Source organism: Oryctolagus cuniculus, chromosome 11 (assembly GCF_051225735.1).
Source record: "Oryctolagus cuniculus isolate XC-2025 breed Fujian yellow rabbit chromosome 11, ASM5122573v1, whole genome shotgun sequence".
In the NCBI taxonomy this organism is placed as follows: domain Eukaryota; kingdom Metazoa; phylum Chordata; class Mammalia; order Lagomorpha; family Leporidae; genus Oryctolagus; species Oryctolagus cuniculus.
Window position 1 is genome coordinate 102,452,727 of NC_142877.1, and position 26,285 is coordinate 102,479,011.

General features: G+C 38.3%; 1 protein-coding gene across 20 annotated transcripts in view; it reads right to left on the reverse strand.

The window, feature by feature from the left end:
* ANKS1B (ankyrin repeat and sterile alpha motif domain containing 1B) overlaps positions 1-26,285 on the reverse strand; it is a 1,209,513-nt gene that overhangs the window by 706,278 nt on the left and 476,950 nt on the right. For all 20 annotated transcript variants that reach the window (XM_089308838.1, XM_089308836.1, XM_089308835.1 and 17 more), the window contains one exon: positions 23,300-23,436. In XM_089308838.1, the coding sequence (XP_089164964.1) occupies positions 23,300-23,436 (137 nt within the window). The remainder of the gene's footprint in view (positions 1-23,299; positions 23,437-26,285) is intronic.

The following is a 26,285-nucleotide window of genomic DNA, read 5'->3' on the forward strand; positions in this document are numbered from 1 at the left end:
GTCCCAAAAAGACAAATACCATATGTTTTCCCTGATCTGTGGTAACTAGCAGAGTTCCTAAAATTAATGTATAGGAGTGAATTGACATTTTAAGATTCAATGATTGTTTATAGTCCTTGACTCTACTGTTGAGGAACAGTTTTTGTTTTGCTTTGTTTTGTTTTTTGTCCTAATACTATTTGTTGAACTCTTTACTTAGTGTAGGGTTAATCTTATGAGTAAAAAGTGAACTGCAAATAGATCTTTGTAAAAATGAAGTCAGAATAGGAGAAAGAGGAGGAAGAAAATTGAGAGCATGGGCAGGAGGGAGGGTTGGGTGGGAAGAATCACTGTGTTCCAAATCTGTATATACGAAATTTGTATACTTTAAGTAAAATTAAAAAAATAAAAAACAGTTTTCACTTAAATACATGCTGTGTCAGATATCCCAAATAATCCTTTTATATAAATACCACAATTCTGCAAAAAGTATTATTACCACATTTTGTAGATGGGAAAACTGAAACCTCATAAAGGAAGTTTCAAAAGCTTTCAGACAACTTTAGAATCCAACTCTCAACAGTTGAATGTCGTGAATATACTCTGCATTGCTCCATGCCACATCTTCACTAAATTCATCCAAATTCTCTTTGCTTCTAATGCCTTTGTTCTAAAGAGTCCAAAAAGAGGACTGAAAGGCAGCTGGAGCAAGAATTAGATGATGAAGAATGGAGGAGTTTGGAACAGAGTTCCAGGCAGACCCTGGAATGTTCTGAAAGAGTATGATGCTTTGGAGGAAATAAGTCTAGAGCTGGGATACAGAGGAGAGGAGGGAGACCCAGTGTAGGTCTAGAAATAGGAGCCCAATCATAAAGCCTGGTGACTTTATTTTTGTTCGAACAGTAGTAATCAAACCTATGTTTAGTGAAGTTTTAAAGTTAGAGAACGAAAGCACAGGTTTTTTTGTTTGTTTGTTTGTTTGTTTTGACAGGCAGAGTGGATAGTGAGAGAGAGAGACAGAGAGAAAGGTCTTCCTTTTGCAGTTGGTTCACCCTCCAATGGCCGCCACGGCTGGCGTGCTGTGGCCGGTGCACCGCGCTGACCCGAAGGCAGGAGCCAGGTGCTTCTCCTGGTCTCCTATGCCGGTGCAGGGCCCAAGGCACCCAAGCACTTGGGCCATCCTCCACTGCCTTCCCTGGCCACAGCAGAGAGCTGGCCTGGAAGAGGGGCAACCGGGACAGAATCCGGCGCCACTACCGGGACTAGAACCCGGTGTGCTGGTGCCGCAAGGTAGAGGATTAGCCTATTGAGCCGCGGCACCGGCTGAAAGCACAGGTTTTGAAAAAATTGGATATCACCTTGAGAAACAATCTGAGTTTTATACTTTCTATCATATTTGAGTAATTCTTTTCCTCCTGTACAGATAGCAGAAGCATATTTGAAGAAATAAACAAATTCCATTAATAAAATTTTACATCATTCGTTTTATATATGAGATAACTTCAAAAAGTTAATGGAAAATGTGTATCATTATTATTATTATTATTATTATTAGAGAGTCAAAGAGATAAAGGAGAAGAGAGAGAGAGAGAGAGAGAGAGAAAGAGAGAGAGAGAGAGAATTATGACCTACCACCCACTGCTTCACTCCCAAGTGCCCAAAACAGTTGGGGCTGGGCAGGGATAGCCTGAGGGTTAGGCTAGCATTGGGCCATGGCCAGCCAAAGCTGGTACCAAGAACGCCATCCAGGCCTCCCACATGGGTGTCAAGAAACTGAGCCATCACCATTGCTTCCCAGCATCTGCATTAGGAGAAACCTGTGCTAGAAACTGGACTAGGAACTGAACCCAGGTATTCTGATGCTGGATGCAGACATCTGAACCACTAGGCTAAACACCTGCCTCCCGATATCTTTTAACTAATTTGTAAGTTAATATTTGGAAGCCCCCTCATATACATACATGGACATGTATACATATTATCATATAATTAAATCCTATTTCAAAAAATCATTTATATTTTTAATATTCTGTATTATATTCAAACATGAACATTTTTAATCCAATTCTCTTTTTTGTGGTAGCTAATATATAGAGTACAAAAAAGTAATGTATATGAGTGGAATTGACAGAGATTTGATTATTGTTTATAGCCCTTATCCATACTCCTGAGGAACAGTGTTTTTCTATTTACTATTTTTCAATTTCTTTATTTAGTGAAGGATTAAGCTTGTGATTATAAAGTAAATTGGGTGGCTGGCACTGTGGCGTAGTGGGTAAAGTCACTGTCTGCAGTGATGGCATCCCATATGGGCACCGGTTTGAGACCTGGCTGCTCCACTTCCGAACCAGCTCTCTGCTATGACATGAGAAACAGTAGGAGATGGCCCAAATCTTTGGGCCTCTGCACCTACATGGGAGACCTGGAAGAAGATCCTGGCTCCTGGCTTTGGATCAGCCCAGCTCTGGCCATCGTAGCCATTCAGGGAGTGAACCAGCAGACAGAAGATGGTGCATGCTCGCTTGCTCGCTCTCTCTCTCTCTCTTTCTCTCTCTCTGCCTTTTCCTCTCTGTAACTCTGATTTTTGAGTAATAAATCTTTTTGAGAAAAAGTAAATTGAAAGTATGTTGTCACAAAAATTAAAAGAAAAAAAAAGAAGGACTGATGTGGAGGATGGGAGCTACAGAGGAAGGTAGGGAGAGTGGAAAGTAGCATTATCTTCCTAGAACTATGTATATGAAATACATTAAATCTGTTGCCTCTAAAAAAAAAAAAAATGTTGTGGGCTGGTACTGTGTTCCAGTGGGTTAAGCCACCACCTGCAATGTCAGCGTCCCATATGAAATGCCGGTCGGAGTTCAGGTCCCAGCTGCTCACTCTACTTTACATCCAGCTCCCTGCTAATGTGCATGGAAAAGCAGCTGAAGGTGGCCTAAGTGTTTGGAACCTGCCACCTATGTGGGAGACCAAAATGGAGTTCCAGGTTCCTGGCTTCAGCCTAGACTGGCCCTGGGCATTGTGGCCATGTGGGAAGTGAACCAGCAGAGGGAAGCCCTCTCCTATCTCTCTCCCTTTCTGTAACTCTTTCTAATAAATTTTAAAGGTCTTTTTAAAAAACAGCACTGCAATGAGTACATTTTACGGATTTCTCCTTTCTCAGCATTTTGATGGTACAGGAGATAAATTACTGGACACAAAGAGTACAAATGTTTTTTCAAGACTTTGATTCACATTACTAAGAAGATTTATAGAAACATGTCCACATCAATCTTTGAGACCTTCAGTCTACACTGTTATCACCATGCCTTTACTATACATTTCTCAAGCATATTTTCATTAAGAAAAAAGTTTTTAGTTATTTTTAGGGTAAAAGTTATAACTGTTTTTTCATTTCTTTAATAGTCGATGCTGTTACTCATTTCACCTTTAATTTATTAGTTATTCATCTTTCTTGAGTCACCTATTCATATTCTCTGCTGTTTAGTGATGGACATGTTACTCTTCTTTATGGTCTTGTAAGAGTCTTTTGCATATCAAATGATTATCAATTTGCTTATCTCTATCTTTTTTGTTAACTGATTTCTATTTTAATTAAGTCATTTTATGCAAAGCCACTTTTAATTTTATATAATCAAGTCTATTTAACTTTTCCTTTGAAATTACTTTCACAGCTTTTATGTTTAGTAAATAGTAGTTCTCTAAAATTAAGCTTGAGATATTGACAGTCTGCATTTCTATCTTTTCATACATTTTGTTAGTTAATATAGAAATGACTGCTGAACAAATCATTTGTAACTGTTGTGACAGAAAAGAGAGAGGATGTATAAGCATGAAAAGGTAAGAAAACACCTCTCAGAGTTGTTATTAATCACTGTCAATACTTCATTAGAGTGGATTGCCTAATGTCTGTTTATATAATTTAGCTTATTTTAAACAGTACTTTCCAGGGCCAGTGCTGTGGTGTAGTAGACTAAGCTTCAACCTGTAGCACCAGCATCCCCTTGGGTGCAGATTCTTGTCCTGGCTGCTCCTCTTCCAATCCAACTGGGAAAGCACTGGAAGATGGCCCAAGTGCTTGGATCCCTGCACCCACCAGGAAGAAACTCCTGGCTTCTGGCTTCAGATAGGCCCAGCTCCAGTTGTAGCAGCCATCTGGGGAATAAACCAGCAGATGAAAGACTTTTCTCTCTCTCCTGTTCTCTGCCTGTAATTCTACCTCTCAAGTAAATAAATAAAAACCTTTAAAAAATAAAAAGCACTTTCCTTCACATATTGTCACTACCTTAACGATCCTCTTAATTTATTATTTCATGTTTAGTATAATTGCAATTATTAGGTAGATATCCAATTGTGTAGATATCTTTGTTACAATTCCTATGGAATCCAATAGAAAATATAAAACAGTTTTTAGAGTGTCTTTCGGACTGTCAAGAAATATTAGAGAGAAAAATAATCTCAATTAAAACAGTAATACGGTTTAGTACTTGACTTGATTCAATTTACTACTTACAGCTTGCTCTCTCATAGACCTCTTCTAAGAATTTATGTCAAATTGCACTCAACATAATGTTTTCCAAATTCCTAACAGGGATCACTTTTCAGTTAAAATTTAAACACCTAAGAATAATTGTGTGTTAATTACAGAGTTCAACCAATGGTACTAGAATAAAAAAAATACTAAAATGGATAAAGTATTACATTGTACATCAACCATCAGGACAAGAGCTGATCAAGTCACTGTTTCTCATAGTGTCCATTTTACTTCAACAAGTTTCCCCTTTGGTGCTCAGTTAGTTGTCCCCAATCAGGGAGAACATATGATATTTGTCCCTTTGGGACTGGCTTAATTCACTCAGCATGATGTTTTCCAAATTCCTCCATCTTGTTGCAAATGAGTGGGTTTTGTTGTTTTTGACTGCTGTATAGTTCTCCTTGATAGGTGACAACTAACTGAGCACCAAAAAGGAAACCTGTTAAAGTGAAATGAACACTATGAGAAACGGTGACTTGATCAGCCCTCACCCTGACTGTTGATGAGCAGCTTAATATGTTATCCCTCTTAGTATTTTTTTTGTTTGTTCTACTTAATACTTTTGGTTGAATACTGTAATCAATACACAAGTCTTCTTAAGTGCTGAAACTTAACTGAAAAGAGATCACTGTTAAATATAAGAGTGGGAATAAGAGAGGGAAGAGATGTGCAATTTGGGACATGCTCAAGCTGACTTACCTCAAACGGTAGAGTTAGAAACATACCAGGGGATTCGAATTCAATCCCATCGAGGTGGCATGTACCAATGCCATCTCACTAGTCCAAGTGATCAATTTATGTTCATAATTGATCGTAATGATAGGACTAAGAACCAAAGGGATCACAGAAACAAGAATAGTGTCTGCAAATACTAGCTGATAGAATCAAAAAGGGAGAGAATGATCCAACATGGGAAGTGAGATACACAGCAGACCCATAGAATGGCAAATGTCCTAACAGCACTCTGGCCTCATAATTGTGGGGAGCAACTTGGACTAGACTGTTACTGGAATTAAGACTTATTCTATGCATCTGCTCTCCCACAATATGGCACTGAGAAGGGAGTAACAACTTCTACGCAGCTGCCTCTCGCCAACTTGAGTGATGACCTGCAGGAGCTGATCCTGCTCCTGATTGGAGGAGAGCAGCGTGCTCGGCGTGTGGGTAGCAGAGTTGGGATTGGTGGAAGAGGACTATAAAGGAGGAGAGAGACAACATGCACCAGGAACATCTATCTGAAGGAACACCTGAGCAGCCCCCGAGAGAGCCGGCCGGCAGTGTGCCACTCCCCTGCGGAAGTGGGGAAAGTGGCAGGGGGAACCGCCCTTCCACAGAGGTGGAAGGGTCGGTAGCCAACCCGGGAAGAACCAGCAGCAAACCCGGGGAGGGCCTAGCAGACAAAAGAACAGCGCAGGGTCTTGTGTCGTTCCTCCACGAAGAGGGGGAGCGACATAATGGTGCCGTGACTCGGATAGGAAACCTAGGCAGGGTTTAGTGTCGTTCCTCCATGAAGAGGGGGAGTGACAATAATCAGCCCTTAAGGCATGCGGATCCGGCTGAGATGCCCATAAGAGTATTTCAGGCATGGAAAGCCAAGACACTCTGGGGTGAAAAAAAAAAAAAAAAAAAACTAAATGAAAGATCTCCACGAGTGAGATCCCAGTGGAAAGAACGGGTCATCAAAGAAGGAGGTACCTTTCTCTGAAGGAAGGAGAGAACTTCCACTTTGACCATGGCCTTGTCTAAATATGATCAGAGTCAGTGAACTCAGGGGGCTTCCATAGCCTTGGCAGCTCATGACAAGAACCTAGGGTGATTACTGATGCCATAAACAAGAGTGTCAATTTGTTAAGTCAACAACAGGAGTCACTGTGCACTTACTCCTCATGTAGGATCTTTGTCCTTAGTGTGCTGTACATTGTGATTTAATGCTATAACTAGTACACAAACAGTATTTTTCACTTTATGTTTCTGTGTGGGAGCAAACTATTGAAATCTTTACTTAATGTATGCTAAACTGATCTTCTGTATATAAAGAGAATCGAAAATGAATCTTGATGTGAATGGAAGGGGAGAGGGAGTGGATAAGGGGAGGGTTGCGGGTGGGAGGGACGTTATGGGGGGGAAGCCATTGTAATCCATAAGCTGTACTTTGGAAATTTATATTCATTAAATAAAAGTTTAAAAAAGAAAAAAAAAAGAAAAGTGTAGTTTGAGAAACATTTGGGAAACAGAATTGGCATACATTGGTGACTGACTAGATAGGGAAGGAAGGAAAGGGATAATCTGAGATTACTCAAATTTCGTCAAGATTATTATATAATTCATTAATATAAGGGAGGGAAAACAGATTTTTTTTTAGAGGAAGATGATGATTTTGGTATCTAACATTAATTGTAGTTTGTAAGTTCCAGCTTCCTAACAATTCAGGTTACTCAAATGAGATACATGTTACTATCTGATTGTTAGGCTGGATTTCTGTTCTCTGGCCTCATGTTTCAATAAAAATAAAATTTTTTAAAAAGTTTATTTATTTATTTGACAGGCAGAGTGGACAGTGAGAGAGAGAGAGACAGAGAGAAAGGTCTTCCTTTTGCCGTTGGTTCACCCTCCAATGGCCGCGACGGCCGTTGCGCTGCAGCTGGCGCCCACGCTGATCTGATGGCAGGAGCCAGGTGCTTCTCCTGGTCTCCTATGCGGGTGCAGGGCCCAAGGACCTGGGCCATCCTCCACTGCACTCCCGGGCCACAGCAGAGAGCTGGACTGGAAGAGGGGCCACTGGGACAGAGTCCGGTGCCCCAACTGGGACTAGAACCCCGGGTGCTGGTGCCACAGGCAGAGGATTAGCCTATTGAGCCGCGGCGCCGGCCTAAAAAGTTTATTTTTTAAGATTGCTTTATTTATTTGAAAATCAAAGTTACAGAGAAGGAGAAACAGAGAGAGAGAGAGAGAGAGAGAGAAAGAGAGAGAGAGAGAAATGTTCAGTTGGCTGGTTCTCCCCCCTTGGTGGCCACAACAGCCAGGGCTTGACCAGGCCTAAGCCAGGAGCTTAATCTGTGTCTCCCACAAAGGTTTCAGGGACCCAAGCACTTGGATCATCTTCCACTGCTTTCCCTAGTGCACTAGCAGGGAGCTGGAATGGAAGTGGGGCAGCTGGGACATGAACCAGCACCCATATGGAATGCCAGTGTCACAGGCTGTGTCTTAACTGTTGTGCCATAACACCAGCCCAAAGAATAACATTCTTGATCCATTCTGCATTCAATCTCCCCACAGGACTTAGGTACTCCACTGCAAAATAACCGGGGTGCCAACTAAGCATGCTCCTCACTGCCTGTACTGGTTTTCTCTCAAGAACCAGCATGTTGGCATAGGGAGTACATTCTCTGCTCTTTTGTGGTAAAAATCACCTCGCAAGTTGTCTAATTAAGCCCGTGACTGGTTGGGGTGTTTGTATAATTTGAGGGTGAAGTTACAGCAAGCACAATTTACCATATATTTGGAGTCATCTATCAGTTCTATCAGTAATAATAAAAATTACATTTGTTTCTGCTTTGTCCAACTGTTGTATACCATCTTTGAATACAGGAGAGAAAGAAAGCAATGTGGTTAATTTGTCTCCTAAACCCAAACAAGTGTGCAGTTCTCACTGTGTGCAATATATTGCTTAAAATTACTGTTGAATCCAATCAATGTAAAATATGATGATGCTAAAATAATATTGTCTTACGGGGGGGAATATAATCTTTCCAATTACCCATTTTTCATCTTAAGGCATTTAATAATATTAATTTAGAGCTTGAGTTTCAACATGGCCAAATATACAGTATACTTATTTTACCTTTTCTCATACAAAAATAGAAATTATAATGGCCCTATCTCTATGGTTGCTCACTGCTGCTGTACATCATACTAAATAAATGACACACTTATTGTTAAGTCAGCATGCTTCTTTTCTCAGTAGTATGGATTTGTGAAAAATGAGTGGAAAAATCAAATCAGAATGGAATTTTTAGGGTCAGCTATAAAAAAGGTATGAAATGCCCTAGGTCATGTTTCCTAAATTGTGTTTTGTGGGTCACTAGTTGTGAAATATATTAATGGGTTTCGAGGCATAGTAGTAGGGGATGGTTCTGAAAAATCTTTTACTGGAGAAAAGTGTTTAACCCTGTATTTCGCCAATATATCTGAACATGGGAATCTTTTTTTTTTCTTTACCAACAACAAGATTTATAGAATCAGAAGTTTACAGGCATCCAAACATTCTGATTAAGAGGAGGTTGGGCCAGTGTTGTGGCTCACTAGGCTAATCCTCCCCCTGTGGTGCCAGCACCCCAGGTTCTAGTCCCGGTTGGGGCACTGGATTCTGTCTCTGTTGCTCCTCTTCCAGTCCAGCTCTCTGCTGTGGCCCGGGAAGGCAGTGGAGGATGGCCCAAGTGCTTGGGCCCTGCACCTGCATATATATATATAGATAGATAGATAGATAGAGAGAGAGAGAGAGAGAGAGAGAGGGAGGGAGGGAGGGGAGGTTGGACTATCTGCATGAGACTTCCTGGTTTATTGGAATGTCCTATGGTAAATTTAGCATCACATAATATCAAAAGACAGTAAATGACTTGTTTGTACTCAGTCCCTGGACTGTATATCTGCTGCTTTACCTATGTGATTCTTATTCAAATATAAAACTCATTTTGAGCATCCCCTATCTAGGATACTATTCATTTCTTTTGCCAAGTCATATTGTTACTTAATTCAAACAATAGTCACTAAATGACAATGCTGTTCTAGCTTCTGGGGTTAAGTATTTAATAAGATAGATAGAAGGAAGGGAAGGAAAGGGAATGAGAAAGGACCAAAAAGAGAGCAAGAGAATGAGAGAGAGAGCAAGAGAGAGTGAGAGTGAGAGAGCGAGAGAGAGAGGAAAAAGGAGAGAAAGAAAGAAGGGAAGGAGGGAAGGGTGCTATTCTCATGGGTTGGACTCAAATTGGGAAAAATAAAATAATGTATAATGCTAATTGAGGAGTGAAAAATGCTATAAAGGAAAACAGCATCTAAGACAGAAAGTAAAGTGGTAGCTACTTTATACTCAAAGGTTGAAGAAGGTAACATTTGAATAAGGAACTTAAGGAATGATGTTAATGAGTCATGTTAAGTCCTGGGGGAAGGGCATTCAGACAAATCAATAAGTTTAAAGTGAAGGCTGATGCTGTCTGGTTTATGTGAGCTAAGTGGGAAAATGGCATGGTTAGAGGAAAATGAACTACATGGATAATAGAAGCTGGGTTAAAATGTTAAAGATTGTCAAATAGTATAGGGTGTTTTAACCTCTACTGTGAGTGAGAGGGGAAGCCATTGGAAAGTTGAGCAGGAGGGATATGTTGTCTGATTTATATGACTGAATGCTGAGATGCAAAATGTTGATAAAAGCAAAGTGTCCAATGCCAGAAAACAAAGCAGGATTTTTCAAAAGTCCAGTCTGGTAAGAGATGCTAATAGCTTATGTAATTGACAAATGAGAGCAAATGAGAGGGACTTGACTCATGATTTATACCTAAAGATAATCAATTTTAAAACTTTTGGTCTCAAGATCTTTTCATAGTCTTAAAAATTAATGAAAATAGGCAAGCATGGTGGCACAGCACCTTAACCCTCCACTTGGAATGCCCACATCCCACACTGGAGTGCCTGGGTTTGAATCCCACCTCTGCTTTTAATCTAGCCTCCTACTGAAGCATATGCTGGGAGCAGATGATGGTTCAAGTACTCGAGTCCCTGCCACCTACATGGGAGACCTGCATGGAATTTCTGGCTCCTGACTACTGGAGGCATTTAGAGAGTGAATCAGTCCATGGAAGATTGATATCTCTCTCTTTCTCTGCCTTTCAGTTAAAATAATAAACATTTAAAAATCATTAAAAACATTGAAGAGTTTTGGTTCATGAAGATCATATGGGTAAAATGGATTATTTTTCCATTCAATTATTGCTTATAGTCATTGTCTAAATTCCCATTAAACTAGGGGCTTTTTGCTTTTTTTACTTGCAAAACTTCTTATTCAGTGAAGTAGTAAGCCTTTTACTGTAATATAAATTTAAAATATGTTATCTCAAAACTATAAAAAATGACATAAAAAAGGTAGAAAAAAGGAGAGTGGGAGGGAGAGAGGGGAGGAAAGTAGGAAGGGAGGAAGGGAATATCTTTTTATGTTCTTATAATTGTATCTATAAATTACATTGAATCTGTTAAAAACTAATTATAAATTAAAATTTAAAATTTTTACAAAAACAAAAATCCAAAATATAAATATATATAATATCAAAATGTAAATATATATATAATATCAAAACTGTGCTATCACATTCTATATAGTTTCTGGAGAACATCATTCTTGTGCAAATGAAAGTGGGAAAAAGGCAGAATGTCTTTGTACTATTATGAAAATAGTTACAACCTCACAGACTTTGTGAAAGGGTCTTGGAGACGGCCAAGAATCCATAATCACACATTGAAAACTGCTAGTCTAGAGGATTTTCTGATGGATTGGATGTGGTGGATGAGAGAAAGAAAGGACTCAAAGATGTGGTCAAATTTTTAGCATGAACTGCCATTAACTAAAATAAAATGCTTGGTGCCACACATGTTACATCCCACTGAGATTTAGAGTAGCCTGCTGGATATGAACCTGAAGTTGAGGGAAGCGGTCAGGGCTAGAGTAATACATTTAGGAGTAATTAGGAGTAATTTAAAGCTCTGAAATTAGGCCGGCGCCGGGGCTCACTAGGCTAATCCTCCGCCTAGCGGCGTCGGCACACCGGGTTCTAGTCCCGGTCGGGGCGCCGGATTCTGTCCCGGTTGCCCCTCTTCCAGGCCAGCTCTCTGCTGTGGCCAGGGAGTGCAGTGGAGGATGGCCCAAGTGCTTGGGCCCTGCACCCCATGGGAGACCAGAAGAAGTACCTGGCTCCTGCCATCGGATCAGCGCGGTACGCTGGCCGCAGCGCGCTGGCCGTGGCGGCCATTGGAGGGTGAACCAACGGTAAAGGAAGACCTTTCTCTCTGTCTCTCTCTCTCACTGTCCACTCTGCCTGTCAAAAAATAAATAAATAAATAAATAAATAAATAAATAAAAGCTCTGAAATTAGATGAGAACAAATAAGGAATAACTATAGATTGAGAAGAGGTAAGGTCTGAGGTTGATCCCTGGGGGTATTCAATCAATGAACTGTATCAGGAAAATTCCAATAGTTATCTATTTAGAAAATAGTCTCCCTCAGTTGTTAGAGACTATTTTAGAGTAGAATCCATATCTTAGTCTTTTCCATATTAAAATCACCACTTAAGATACCCAGCAAATGGGAAGCACTCTAATATTTTACTGAATGAATATATAAATCAATAATGTGTGCTATGATATTTTCATAGCTATATTCCATAATTTCAGGACAGCTAAGATCGGAAAGTGAGAGGAATAGCTTTAGAGTGATATATTAGGGATTCTCTTTGCTACAGCTTGGATATTAGTCTGAGCGTCCCTCAAAGGTCCATGTGTTAAAGGCTAGGAGGTGGTGGAAGATTTCATAGATGGGACCAAGAATAGGTCATTGGGAGCATGTCCTCAGAAGGAAGCTATGCGAGTGTTGTTACGAAAGCCAGTTTCAGCCCAATCTCTCTCTTTGCCTCCTGGTTAGTCATGTGGTCCTTCGACATACACACTTCCTGTTTCTTGCCATTAATGTCCTGTGATGCCTCTGGACTCTGCCAGTAACCAGTAAGAATGCTATCACTCAAGTCTAAAGACCTACCAGATCTTGGTTTGTAAAACTCTGAAATTGTGAGCCAAATAACCATCTCTAATGTTAGGCTGCCTAAGGTGTTTCATTACAGTTATAGTGTCAACAAATACACTATTCATTGTGTGGTCAAATAGGTTCTCTTGAATTTAGAGACAGGTATTTGGAGACATTTAACTTTACCCAGCACAAGTCAAAACAAGTGACCTAATGGGAGAGATGAGATTAGATTTCAAATTCTAGGCTCCACTATTTATTTATTAAAGATTTGTTTACTAATTTGAAAAGCAGAGTTAAAAGGGTGGAGGGAGAGAGAGAGAGAAAGAGAGAGAGAGAGACTGATTGATCTTCCATCTGCTGGTACACTCCCCAAATGGCCACAACAATGGAGCTAAGCTAGGCTGAAGCTAGGAGCCAGGATCTTCTTCCAGGTCTCCCACATGTTTGCAGGGGCCCAGGCATTGGGCCACCTTCTACTGCTTTCAAAGGTGCATTAGCAGGGAAATCGATCAAAAGTGGAGCAGCTAGGACTTGAACTGGCACCCATATGGGATGCCAGCACTGCAGGCCATAGCTTCATACCACTGCACCACACCTCCAGCCCTGACTTAATATATTTAAAGAATAATGCTAGCTCTACTTTCTGGACATTTTATTTTTCATGGAAATTTTTTTTCAGAAATCTTTTTCACTTATGCATTTTCATTCAGGCTATCAACCGGTGCCCTATAGGAAAAGACATGCCAAAGAATGGCATCCACTCAGATTTTTACACATATGGAAAAAATCTGAATAACACAAAATAAAAACATAATATTAATAGTTTGTTTGCTGTCAATGGTAATTTGTGCACAAAATAGAAAGTTGTACTTCCTGCTTAGGAAAGGTGAAAAAATTGTTTGACATGTACGAAGAGTCAATAACCAATATTTTCCTATATTTCTGTTGGACAAATCCAGCCAAGATTTCATCAATTAATGAGAAATGAAGATGAGCAATACACTACTAACAGGTGATTGATACTCCACTATGTGGATTTGATATGGCTTCATTGTTCATGTCTCCTCAGAATTCATGTTGAAACATAACCACCAATGTAACAGCATTAAAAGGCTGGGCCTTCAGGGAGTGAGTGATTAGATCATGAGGGTGGGCTCCTGTTGAGTAGGATTGGATGCCTGTAGAAGCAGGCTCGGCAGAGGGAGTTGGTCCCCTTTGCTCTTCTGTCTTCTCCATGAGAGGGCAGAGCATTCTTCCCTGCTGCAGGGTACAGCATCAAGGCACCATCTTGAAATCAGAGAGCAGTCCTCACCAGACAGTCAGAACTTCCAGAACCTCACAGCCTCCAGGATTGTGAAAAAATGGATTTCCGTTCTTTATAAATTACCCAGTACCAAGTATTTTGTTGTGGCTACACAAATGGACTAAGAGGACTGGTGGTGATTTTAATCATTGGTTTGTAGAAATGTAGTTCATGGGGGATTCTCTTTGGAGCCTGGTGTTTCCCTCCCCTGATTAGGTCAGTCCAACTGAAACTGCAAAACTGACCTTCACTGGCTCCTCTCATATCCCAAATTACATGGCTTTATACTCCTTATGGCCCTCTGATTCAGATGCTTCTGAGAAATAAATGGTAGAGTTAGGGATTACCCAATATTGTGCTAACATCATCTTAGATTCAAATGATTAATAGAATGTAAAAGGCTCCTAAATACATTTCCTAAAAGCTGAAGTTGCCATCATCAAAGCCGTGTATGATTGAGACAGAAAGAATGAGAATATTACATCTCAAAGGTCTTAAATCAACTGTAGGAAAACATGATTCAATCACTATGATAACAAGTTGGGTCACCATAGGTATTTACAATTTACAAAGCATTGTGGCTCATTTTATCTGGTTTGAACCTTCCTACATTCCTGAGAAGTAGGCAAGGCAAATACCATCCTCACTTCATTGATAAATTGAGGGTTAGAAAGGTTACATAGAAGGTATGTGACAAAGTGTGATTAGAATTTAATTCCTATAAAAAGGAATCTATCCAGTGAAATTTTGTATATACTTCATTCTTTTCACAGACCATCTGTATGGCCTATCCAAGAATATTAGATTAAAAATACAATCTTTGGGGCTGCCGCTGTGGCATAGTAGGTTAAGCCTTAGCCTGTGGCACTGGCATCACATATGGATGTTTGTGTCTCGGCTGATCCTCTTCTGATCCGGCCCTCTGCTAATGATCTGGGAAAGCAGAAGATGACCCAAGTGCTTGGGCCCCTGCATGCACCTGGGAGACCTGAAAGAAGCTCCTGTCTCTTGGCTTTGGATCAGCCCAGCTCCAGCAGCTCAACCATTTGGGGAGTGAACTAGAGATGGAAGATCTTTCTCTCCATCTTTGCCTCTTTGTAACTCTACCTCTCAGAAAGATAGATAGATAGACAGACAGACAGATAGATACAGATAAATAGATAGATAAATCTTTAGAGCAATAAAAAGTAAAAATACAACCTTTCACTTAATGATGGTTCAACTTACAAATTTCAATGTTATAATGATGCAAAAAGTAATACACATTCATTCGAAACTACTTTAAATCTGAATTTGCATCTTATCCCAAGCTAACTGCATGTGGTAGAACACTCTCTTGAGATGCCAGGAAGCAGCACCAAGTCATAGTTCCCAAGACCGTGATCACAAGGGGAAACAACCAGTATTCTACAGTATGCTGTATTGCTAAACTACGATGTTTGGTAAATTAGATGCATTAAGTGCATTTTTTTTGAGAGGCAGAGTTACAGACAGTGAGAGAGAGAGAGAGAGAGAGAGAGAGAAAGGTCTTCCTTCTGTTGGTTCACCCCCAAAATGGCCACTATAGCCAGAGCTATGCTGATCTAAAGCCAGAAGCCAGGTGCTTCCTCCTGGTCTCCCATGCGGGTGCAGGAGCCCAAGCACCTGGGCCATCCTCCACTGCTTTCCCAGGCCACAGCAGAGAGCTGGATGAGAAGTAGAGCAACATGGGATGCCAGTGCCACAGGCGGAGGATTAACCAAGTGAGCCATGGCGCCAGCCTGGGGCTCAGGCATTTCTTAAAATGCTTCCTAGGAAACTTTGTCAGAGACAAACGATTGATAGATCCTACTGACTTCTTTCCCAACATTCTTTCCTCTCCAAATTGTTGTTTCTTTCACTTAAGATTATTTTCATTTATTGTTGCTGTTGTTATCTTTCTGATTTTGACTTTCCTGTCTTATTTAGCTTTTGTTGAAAGTCTCCAAATTCTTCTTTGGTTCTTTTAGGCCACACACTTTGGCTGTCTATGCTTTTGCTCTGATTTCTTTTCCCAGTCTATTTTTCTCCTCTCAAATTTTATCCCTCTGGAATATCAATATACTATCTTGATTATTTTCTCCCTAATGAGCTAGTTTGCATTAACAGACTACTGGAGTTAGGAAATCAGAGCTCTTCCAGTTGGTGGCTATGTAACACTGAGAATATTATTCAATCTCTCTAAGCCTAAGGCCCAATTCATAAAACAAAGAAAAAAAATCTTGTTTGGTATTATTTTTATAAGAGATACATGAAATACATATTCTATAATAGAAATAAATGGCACAATGTTGAATAATAAATATGTTATAAAGACTATCTTGGGGCCGGCACTGTGGCATAGTGGGTTAATGCCCTGGCCTGAAGCACCAGCATCCCATGTGGGTGCTGGTTTGAGACCTGGCTGCTCCACTTCCTACCCAGCTCCCTGCTGTGTCCTGGGAAAGCAGTGGAGGATGGCCCGAGTCCTTGGGCACCTACACCTGTGCGGGAGACCCAGAAGAAGCTCCTGGCTTCAGATCAGTGCAGCTCCAGCCATTGCAGCCAACTGGGGAGTGAACCATCGGATGGAGGACCCCTCTCTCTCTCTGCGTAACTCTGACTTTCAAATAAATAAATAAATCTTTATTAAAAAAAGACTATCTCTTTGAAGGTCTTTTTATTTCTTATCTGTTTTTGCTACAATCCAATATAATATTCTATCCTCTTTCTCCATTATATGGCTCTACTTTTAACATATCCACTCTAATTTCTAATTTTAAAATTTAGCATATGTATTCTGTAACCCTACAGGGATCACTAAAATGTTACTACAGATTTGGTGAGCATTTTCTGGAATCCCAGTTCTAAACTCTCAATAATGGTAGGAAGAGATATTGTGGATTTTTATTAAATCACTTTATTAATTCATTAAGCACATACATCCAAGGTCCAGCAGAATAACCAAAATATTTATTTCCTTGAGTTATTACCCGAACAAATGGAGTCTATCAAGGGTAAGAGTTCAGGAATAACTCATGTTTCTTCAAATCTGCTGCTCAAGTTTTTCCTACCTTAGTATTAATAGCAGTCCAACATTTCAGCCACCAGGCTCAAGTCATTAGTCATCTTTCACTCTCTTAGATTTAACCCATCTGTCCACTCTAATACTTTATCCAAAGTGCCTCTTTTATACAGTATTGTGTAAAATGGATAAAAATTATAATGAGTAATGCCAAAAATGCAAAGTTGGATTAACATTCAAAATAAAATAATGTAATTTACCACACCAACAGAAAGAAGGAGAAAAACTCATATAGTTACCAAATAGATGTAGGAAAAAATTGAAGCACACCTCTTCATGCTAAAATCTCTCAGCAAACTAAGAGACAAATATCTGCAAAAAATAAGTATCTTGAAGTTAATATTGAAATGCTGAGTGTTTTCCTCCAAAGACAGGGAAAAAGGCAAGGATTTTTTTTTTTTTTTTTGCTGCTAAATGTACCATTTCACTACCATCACAGCAGTAAAAAATTAAAAAGAAATAAGAGGCATAATCCTTAGAATAGAAGTTAAAACTACTATTATTCTCAAATGACATGGGAGAATCCTAGGGAAAACATTTTTAAAATATTATACTACTATGATTTTTAAAAAAAAAATTTTTTTTTGACAGGCAGAGTAGACAGTGAGAGAGAGAGACAGAGAGAAAGGTCTTCCTTTTTGCCGTTGGTTCACCCTCCAATGGCCGCCGCGGCCGGCGCGCTGCAGCCGGCGCACCGCGCTGATCTGATGGCAGGAGCCAGGTGCTTCTCCTGGTCTCCCATGGTGTGCAGGGCCCAAGCACTTGGGCCATCCTCCACTGCACTCCCGGGCCACAGCAGAGAGCTGGCCTGGAAGAGGGGCAACTGGGACAGAATCCGGCGCCCCGACTGGGATTAGAACCTGGTGAGCCAGCGCCGCAAGGCGGAGGATTAGCCTAGTGAGCTGCGGTGCTGGCCACTACTATGATTTTTAAATGACATTAAATAGGTAATATAAAACTCAATTGCATGTATATGTACTAAAAACAAATAATTGAAAAATGAAATAATTCTAAAATATTAATTCACCTTAATGAGGAAAAAAGTATTTTCCCATTAACAAAAAAATGGAATATTGAATCCTGTCTCAAACTATACACAAATTAGATTGAAATTGGTTAAAGACCTAAACATGAAACTCAGAAAGTTTTAAGAAAAAAAAAAATGAGAGTATATATTCACAATATGAACAAGACACCAAAACTCTAACCATAAAAGCAAAGAATGACAAATTTGGCCTCAGAAAAATAAAAACCATTAGTCAAATTACAGACTGGGGAAGGACATTTACACTCATATACCTGACAAAAGACCCATATCTTAGGAATTACTAGAAAATTCACAAACTACTATAAATCAATAATTAGAAAGTAGAGCAATCCCTAAAAAAAGAGATAGAGATACTTCTCAACTAATGATATAAGAATGGACAGTAAGTACAGAAAAGGGTGCTCAGTATCTTTAGACCCAGAAAAAAGGCACACTGAAGCTATAATAAAATGAGAAATCATTTCACACTCACAGGCTGGCTTAATTTTAAAATATGTGAAGGTGAGAAAGTAAAGGAAACTGAAATCTCACACATTGCTATTGGTGATTATAAAACAGACAACTACAATGAAAAACTGTTGGGAAGTTTCTTATAAAGTTAGCTATTCATCTACTCTATGATCTAACCATGCTGTTTTTAGGTATTCATGTGAAAACATATCTATAATAAAAGACTTATATATGGGCATTCACAATGATAAACAAGAGGAAACAACGTAAGCATCAATCAAAAGGAGAATGAATAAACAAAATGTAGTATATAAATTCAATGGAGTACTACTTAGCAAAAAAGGAGCAACATGGATAAATTTCCAAAATACGTTGAGTGAAAGAAACCAAACATTGTTCCACACAAAAACACACTCACTATAGGATTTCACTCATATGAAGTCCTAGAACAGGTAATCATCACAAAAATCAGAAAGTACTTGCTGCTGATGCAGAAATGAAGGCTACTGATTGGCAAGCGGCATGAAGAAACTCCCTGGAGTGACAGCAGTGCTCTGTATCTTGCTTTAAGTGGGGTTATGCACATATACAACTGTCAAAGTTTACCAAACTGTACACTTAAGACCTGTGTACTTTACTGCTCAACTGGGTTGGGGCAGGGAAATGATGGTTCACTAGGAAACCACAATAACAACACAAACAAGCCAGCTTAGCTACTTCAGTCATGCTGTTGCAAATAACAAGATCCCCTTCTGTTTTATGGCTGAATAGAATTCCATTGTGTATATACACCACATTTTTTTATACATTAATCTACTGATGGACACTTAGGTTGATCCCATATCTTGGCTATTGCCAATAGCTACAATGCATATGGGAGTGCAGCTATTCCTTCTACAGACTTATTTCATTTCCTTTGGGTATAGGCATTAAAGAAGGATTAATTTCTGTGTCATATGGTAGTTCTCTTTTCAATCTTTTGAAGAACTTACATATCATTTTTCATAATGACCATACTAATTTACATTTCCACCAACAGTGTGCAAGGGTTCCCTTTTCTCCTTGCCAATACTTTGCTATCTTTTGACTTTGATAATAGCCATTCTAATAAGAGAGAGGGATCTCACTGCAGTTTCAATTTGCATTTCTTTGACAATCAGTGATGTCAAGGCAAGTATAGGAAGATAAATACTGAATCATCACACTCATATGTGGGATCCAATGTATTGATCACATAGAAATAAGAGTAGAATGCTGATTACCAGAGGCTGAGATGCATAGGAGGGCATCAGAAATATGTTGGCAAAAGGATATTTACAGTTAGAAAAGATAAAGAATTTCAGGAGATCTAGTATATAATATGGTGACTACAGTTAAGACAATATATTGTATTCTTGAAAAAATGCTACGAGACTGTATGCTAAGTGTTCTTACTACAAAAAATGATAACTATGTGAGGTAATGCATTTATTAATTAGCTATATAACCATTTCACAATGTATATATACTTCAGAGCAGCATGTTGTATGTGATAATTATATATAATTTTATGTCAATTAAAAAGCAACACAAGTAACATATAATTATTTAGGAGAAAGAAGAGAATGGGTATGTCAAAAGACCAACATAATATTTTTTTCCAGATAAGTTTTTCAAGTGTAAAAATAATTTTATTTTTAAGTATAAGCAAATGAATCCAGTCTTGTGGGTTCATCTAAATAGAGAAACTCTGCCTTGTGGGTTAATATATTGAGAGAAACAAAGAGAAACCAATAGTATATAAATATTTTAGTTGCTATGAATTAAAAATAGAATGTTCCACAATCTGGAGGATTTGAAGACATGAAAGAACCCAGTGAAGCAAAGGTGAAAAGATCAAATACAAGATGCAGCACTAACAGCTGTGACTTCATGAATTCATAAATATGGTGCATAAAAATAAATCTAACAAAGCACTAGAAAGTTTGCAGCTTCTAAGTTATTAACACAGTAATCAGAAACATATGCAATGTGTAATCAGCCATAACACGCTGAAAGAAAGGATTTCTTGGTTAAAATGGATACTTTTCATTTACAGGAATGATCAAAGAAGATGAACTGATAAAGGCATGTGTGAAGTAAATAGCTCCCTGCCTTATCCTAACTTGCTCTATCTAAGCAAGTTATCTCTTCTTTGTGAACAAGATGAAAATCCTTTTATCTCACTTATTCAATGTCATTCATTCCACAATAAACAACTGAGCACATCAGCTAATGCCCAGGCAAGGAAATATAAATTTATGAATTAGTGTTAAGTAGTACTTTCATTTGCAAGGCTCCTTACCAGTCTTAAAAGTGTACTTATCATCTCAATCACATGATTAATTTCTAATTAGTAATGATAAAAATACTTGAATACACACAAGTCAATCTAATTTTACATTTCTTGCATTTCCAGACAGAAAGCCAGAATCAACAAACACTTTAGAGAATTAAATCTGTGATCAAATTATAGGTTTTTAATATAAGCTAAGCAATAATTATTTTTTTTCTTTGGAACAGTAGCTCTCAATTTTACATCCCTGACATATTTGTCATTTGTCAGAATATGCCAGAGTGTTTCCTTGAATATCTACCCATCTATCCCCTGTGTATACTTTCTAGTCTCCAAACTCTGTCCTGAAACTTACTCCAACACTTCCTCTTAATCACCTCCCTGTGAATTGTTTACTCCTTTCTCTGTACAGTGAATGGAGACTTTCAGGAGGTCAAAAGTCACAAGGGGAAATGACTAATATACCAAAGTTTTTGGTTAAGTGGAAGAGTACCCGTTTGGGGTTATATTCATTCTCAATTGTGGATATTAGCTATTATTGTACTATTACATATGCACTTACAGGTTGCATTTAGTTATAATTTAAATATCATCATTATCCTGGGTTACTTAACTTTCTCACTTTATTTGTCCCTTTAACTCATTATCATAACATTGAAGAAAGGTGGAATCAATAACCTCTCGTAAACACTGAGGAACTAACAGAACCAAGGAACAGTCAAGATGAATTTTTGGCTTCAATAGTACCTTTCATTTTCTTCAAAGTTTACCAAAAAAGCTAAGCTGAACAAAATTAAGATATAATATACAGAGAAGGATTCATGGAGATTCTGTTAGAATTTATCAGACATATATAGATATATCTAAAGCAATCTTTTCATTCACTGAACAAAGTGAATTCATATTACAGAATTTTATTTTATTTTATAGAAGTAAAATTACTTAGTAACGAATTTTATCAACATATGTATGACAGTATCTTATATAAGTAATTCTAAGACATTGGAAATGTAACAGATATACAATAATACCCGAAACATCTTCACATATGAGAGAACCAATCACTAGCATGCAGCATCTGAATGTGGGCTTCGAAGTTTATTCTTTGAATCAAAAGAATAAAATCAAATTTCCCTGGAAGAGAAAAGGGAATTCTTGGAAACAGTCCCCTCTCCCACACATACACATTGGAACACTGCCTATAATATTATCTGTGCCTAAACAATACTGAACTGACAAATTCCATACTCATAAAGGTGTCACGTGGCATAACATCACAAGGATTTTTCTAAACTCTGAATAAGACTGGAGGAGACAATGATTATGTTTGTATAAAGCAAAGAAAAGGAACTCCAAATTAGTTGAACAATTTAGATCCCTAGGCATTGCAATATTCTTTTGTATAAAGGTTTATTTTATTTATTTGAAAGGCAGAGTTACAGAGAGGCAGAGGCAGAGAGAGAGGTCTTCCACCCACTGGTTCTCTCCTTAGATGGCCACAAAGGCCGGAGATATGCCGATCCAAAGCCAAGAGCCAGGAGCTTCTTACAGGTCTCCCATGTAGGTGCAGGGGCCCATGTGTCTGGGCCATCTTCTACTATTTTCTCAGGCCATAGCAGAGAGCTGGATTGGAAATGGAGCAGCCAGGTCTCGAACTGGTGCTCATATGAGATGCCAGCACTGCAGGCGGTGGCCTTACCTGCTATGCCACAGTGCCAGCCCTGGCATGCAATACCTTATTCATAACATTAGAATGTAAATTCCCTTGTAATTGATGAAGGTAAGTGAAACAATTTATATGAAAGTGTTCTGTAAACTATAGTGGATATCTGAAGTTTAAATGCCATTTCATTGATGAGGATGAGGACTATAGCTAAAAAGATCATCCAAAATAAATTATACAAAGGATATTAAACAAATCATTGCTCATTTAGACCAACAATTATTAGCCTCGATAATTAGTTTACATGGTTACTTATACTATACATTTAATTGAATGGTGAATGGCATTGACTAGATCCCAAGTCCCCTCTCTTGGATTTTATGAGGCCCATTCAGAATAAGCCAGGTTGAGAATACCACTAATTCCATGTTCTGGGTCCATCTGTTGACAAAAATATAATGCAAACAGCTTTATATGTTCTATTTTCAATGAAATATCACAGAACAGCTTGTCCCAATGATATTTCTAAAGCTTGCCTGCAAACCGCCTACTGGGAAATCCTACTGAAAAGAGAAGGGGAAAGAAAAATAATCCAAGCAGACAAGTGACAGGAATGGAAAAAAAAATAACACAAGATAAAGACTAGCTAGAGGCACGTGAGCACAGAGGAAAACAAGGAGTGATGAGAGGTGCAGTCTCAAACACAGACAGCATTAACAGTAGGTATGGAGAACTTAAAGAAAATGCAGAAAAACCGCCAGACCTGGAGGATTGAGATATGAGCACAAACAATGCCACACATCCAGAAGAATGGAGACCAAGCCAGCAGGAAATACCAGGGCCACAGACCTGCGCAATATCTGCAGCATAATTACTAACTTGTGAGAGGAAAACGATTTGGAAGGGTCATTTTTCTGTGCTTCACTCATTTCTTCATACATATGATTCATTATTCCAAAAGCTAAAACAGAGTTCAATGTCTTTTGTCAATATCAAAGGAAACATCCTTTACTGAGTCCCTTCTTTTAATTTAAAAATCCATTGACACACCATAAAGGAGTCCAGGCAGTGTAATATACGTGGTATACACGCAGTGATTCAAAACCAAAATACATTACAGTGCAGATGTACTGGGCACTTACCTGGGGTCGAATAACTTTTACAATGTTTTTGAGGGCAGTGTCGGGGGATGGAGGTGAGCAGTCAGGTGTTGGGCCTGTAGAGCTGTTTCTATGATTACTAGTTCCTGGAGCAGTAATTGCTACCTCAGACGCATTATCTGTGAATAAAACAGAACTGCCATGAACCTAATCACTATTTACTCAGTTTATCTTTTAAGATTTGAAATTACTTTTGTAAAACTTAAAACTGGTATCAATTACAAGATCATGATGAGGAATATGCATAGCAATAAATTTTAAAGATAATGTCTATAGAATGCTTTGTTTACTTTTAAAATGGCATATATCAAATGCTGGCGAGGATGTGGGGGAAAAGTTCCTTAATACACTTTTGGCGGGAATTTAAACTAGTACAGACATTGTGGAAGACAGTATGGAGATTCCTCAGAAAACTGAAAACTGATCGACCTTATGACCCAACAATACCAGAGCTGGGAATTTAACCAAACAAAATGAAATCAACATTCAAAAGAGTTATCTGTACCTCCACGTTAATTGCAGCTCAATTCACAATAGCTAAGATATTGAATCAACCCAGGTGTCCATCAACCAATGACTGGACAAAGAAAATATGGTACATATAAAGAATGTAATACTACTCAGCTGTTAAATGAATAAAATCTTGTCTTTCACAACACAATGGATGCAACTGGACACCATTATACTTAGTGAAATAAGCCAGTCTAAAAAGCAACAAGTACCACATAGTTTTCCATGTGATAACGATTCAAGTACAAAAAATATAATGTATATGAGTGAAATTGGCACTTTTGATATTTAATGGTTGTTTACATCCCTTGTCTCTATTGTGGGGGGCAGTGTTTTTTTTTTTTCCTGTTACTATTTTTGAATTCCTTACTTAGTGGAGGGTTAATCTTATGATTATAAAGTAAAGTAAAGGAGAGAGAAGGGAGGGTGGAAGCATGGAACAGTACCTGGGCAGGATGGGAAGCATCACTGTGCACCTAAACCTGTATATATGAAATACATGAAATTTGTTCACCTTATATAAATACAAAACTGAAAAAAATAGCAAATATCACTCCTTGTGGTACTGTTCCAAGAAGAATACTATTATTTAATTCATAATATAGTGGCAGTTCTTATGATTGTCACCTCTACATGAAAAACAAAATTGTTAACTTAAACAAACACTTTATGATATGATTAGGCTAAAGCTTTTTGCAATATTTCAAATGTGTACTGATCTTATTAAAGTAGGAGTGTCAAATGTCCCTGATTCATACTCAAGTTTGAGCCTCCTCAAATAACTTTTCCCAGAACTCCCTCAAACCATGGAAAAGTAGCCCAGTGAAAAAAATTTAATGAAAAGTTGATCTTCGTGCAAAATAGTCCTATAATGTAGACAAAAAAAGACAAAACAACAACAAAAACAACAAGCATTTTCACCTCCCAGGTCAGCATATCATTGTATATAGTCAAAATAAAATAAAAAAAATCAAAATATAAATTAATCTTCGGTATTTGGGGGAAGGGGCAGTAAAGAAAAGAATGATTGGAAAATCAGAAACGTGTAACATTTTCTTCTGAAATTTATATTTAAAAATCAGAAATGTAGTTTTAAATATTTGGAAAAAGATCGGAAATATTTTTTGAGTAACTTCCATTATCCCATAGAAATCTTATACTATTTTAATGGCAATTTGACAACCTTCTATTGCTTTTTAGGAGAATTGGTGAAAGCTCATATCTGCAAAAGTTCACTTATGCTCACTGCTTACAAAACCAAGTGAAAAGCGACAATTTATGAAGACACTTTTTGTTCATAAAAAGCAAGAGGATGAATTCCTATAAGACTCCACCCACCACATAAAAATATAATTCAGTTTCACTGGGGAATCTGGATACTTATTTGAGAAACAAAAATTTTCCAATGTGATACATTGAATTAAATGGATAGTTAAAAAAAATAAGACTTAGAAGTGTCCAGAGCCCACTCTAAGGCTTAATAAATAAGGTGGGATTTGAATTGGTATTTTAGAATAGGTAGAGTGCTCTTCTGAACAGGACAGGAAAGTATGACTAAGTACTGAAGCCAGCAAACAAGTCAACCAGACAGTGACAAGATCCTCTCACTCTCTTCAATTTGTTCCTTCTTTTATTTATTCATCCACTCATCTGAAAACACTTTTTGAGGGGCAACTATGTGTGTCAAGTATTATGTTATGTTCAAAGACAAGTTTAAGAGAATCATTTGCCAAGGGCTGAGGTGGAGGGAAAGGACCAGGGAAAGGGAAGAGGGCAAAGAGAAAGATAGGGACAGAGAAACAAATAGACAAACACACAGGATTTTCAGGGAAGTGAACTATTCTGTATGATACTATAATGATGGAGACATTTCATTACACTTTTGCCCAACCCATAGACTGTACAAGGCCAAGAGTGAACTCTAATGTAAACTATAGACTTTGGGGGATAATGATGCATCAATGTAGGTTCACTGACTGTATACACTGGTGGGTAGAGTGGACAATGGGCAGGGATGCAGGGGATATATGAGATCTCTGTGGTTTAGATCAATTTTGCCATGAACCTAGAATGGTTCTAAAAATAAAATTTACTAATTTTTTAAAAAGAATCTCTGTCCTTCAGAAGAATACAATCAAGTGTGGCATTGGACATATAGATAAAATATAATGCATCATAACTTGAAAACTAACAACAAAAGAATGATGAAGACACAGTGATGGGGAGAGCAATCAGATTGTGGCTGGAGGGAAGTTAGTTGTGAAAGTCTTCAGTTTTCATGTAAGAAAACTGGAACAAAACATAGACATAAGGGCATGAGGGTGGAAGAACATAGCTGAAGCTGTTATCTTGTGTTAGGAAGAAAAATGGAGATAATTTTGGATGAGTAAAAGGAAGTTTCATTAGCATAAAATTTTGAGCCAGTTCTGTAGACAATGAGAAATACTGAATAATGAGC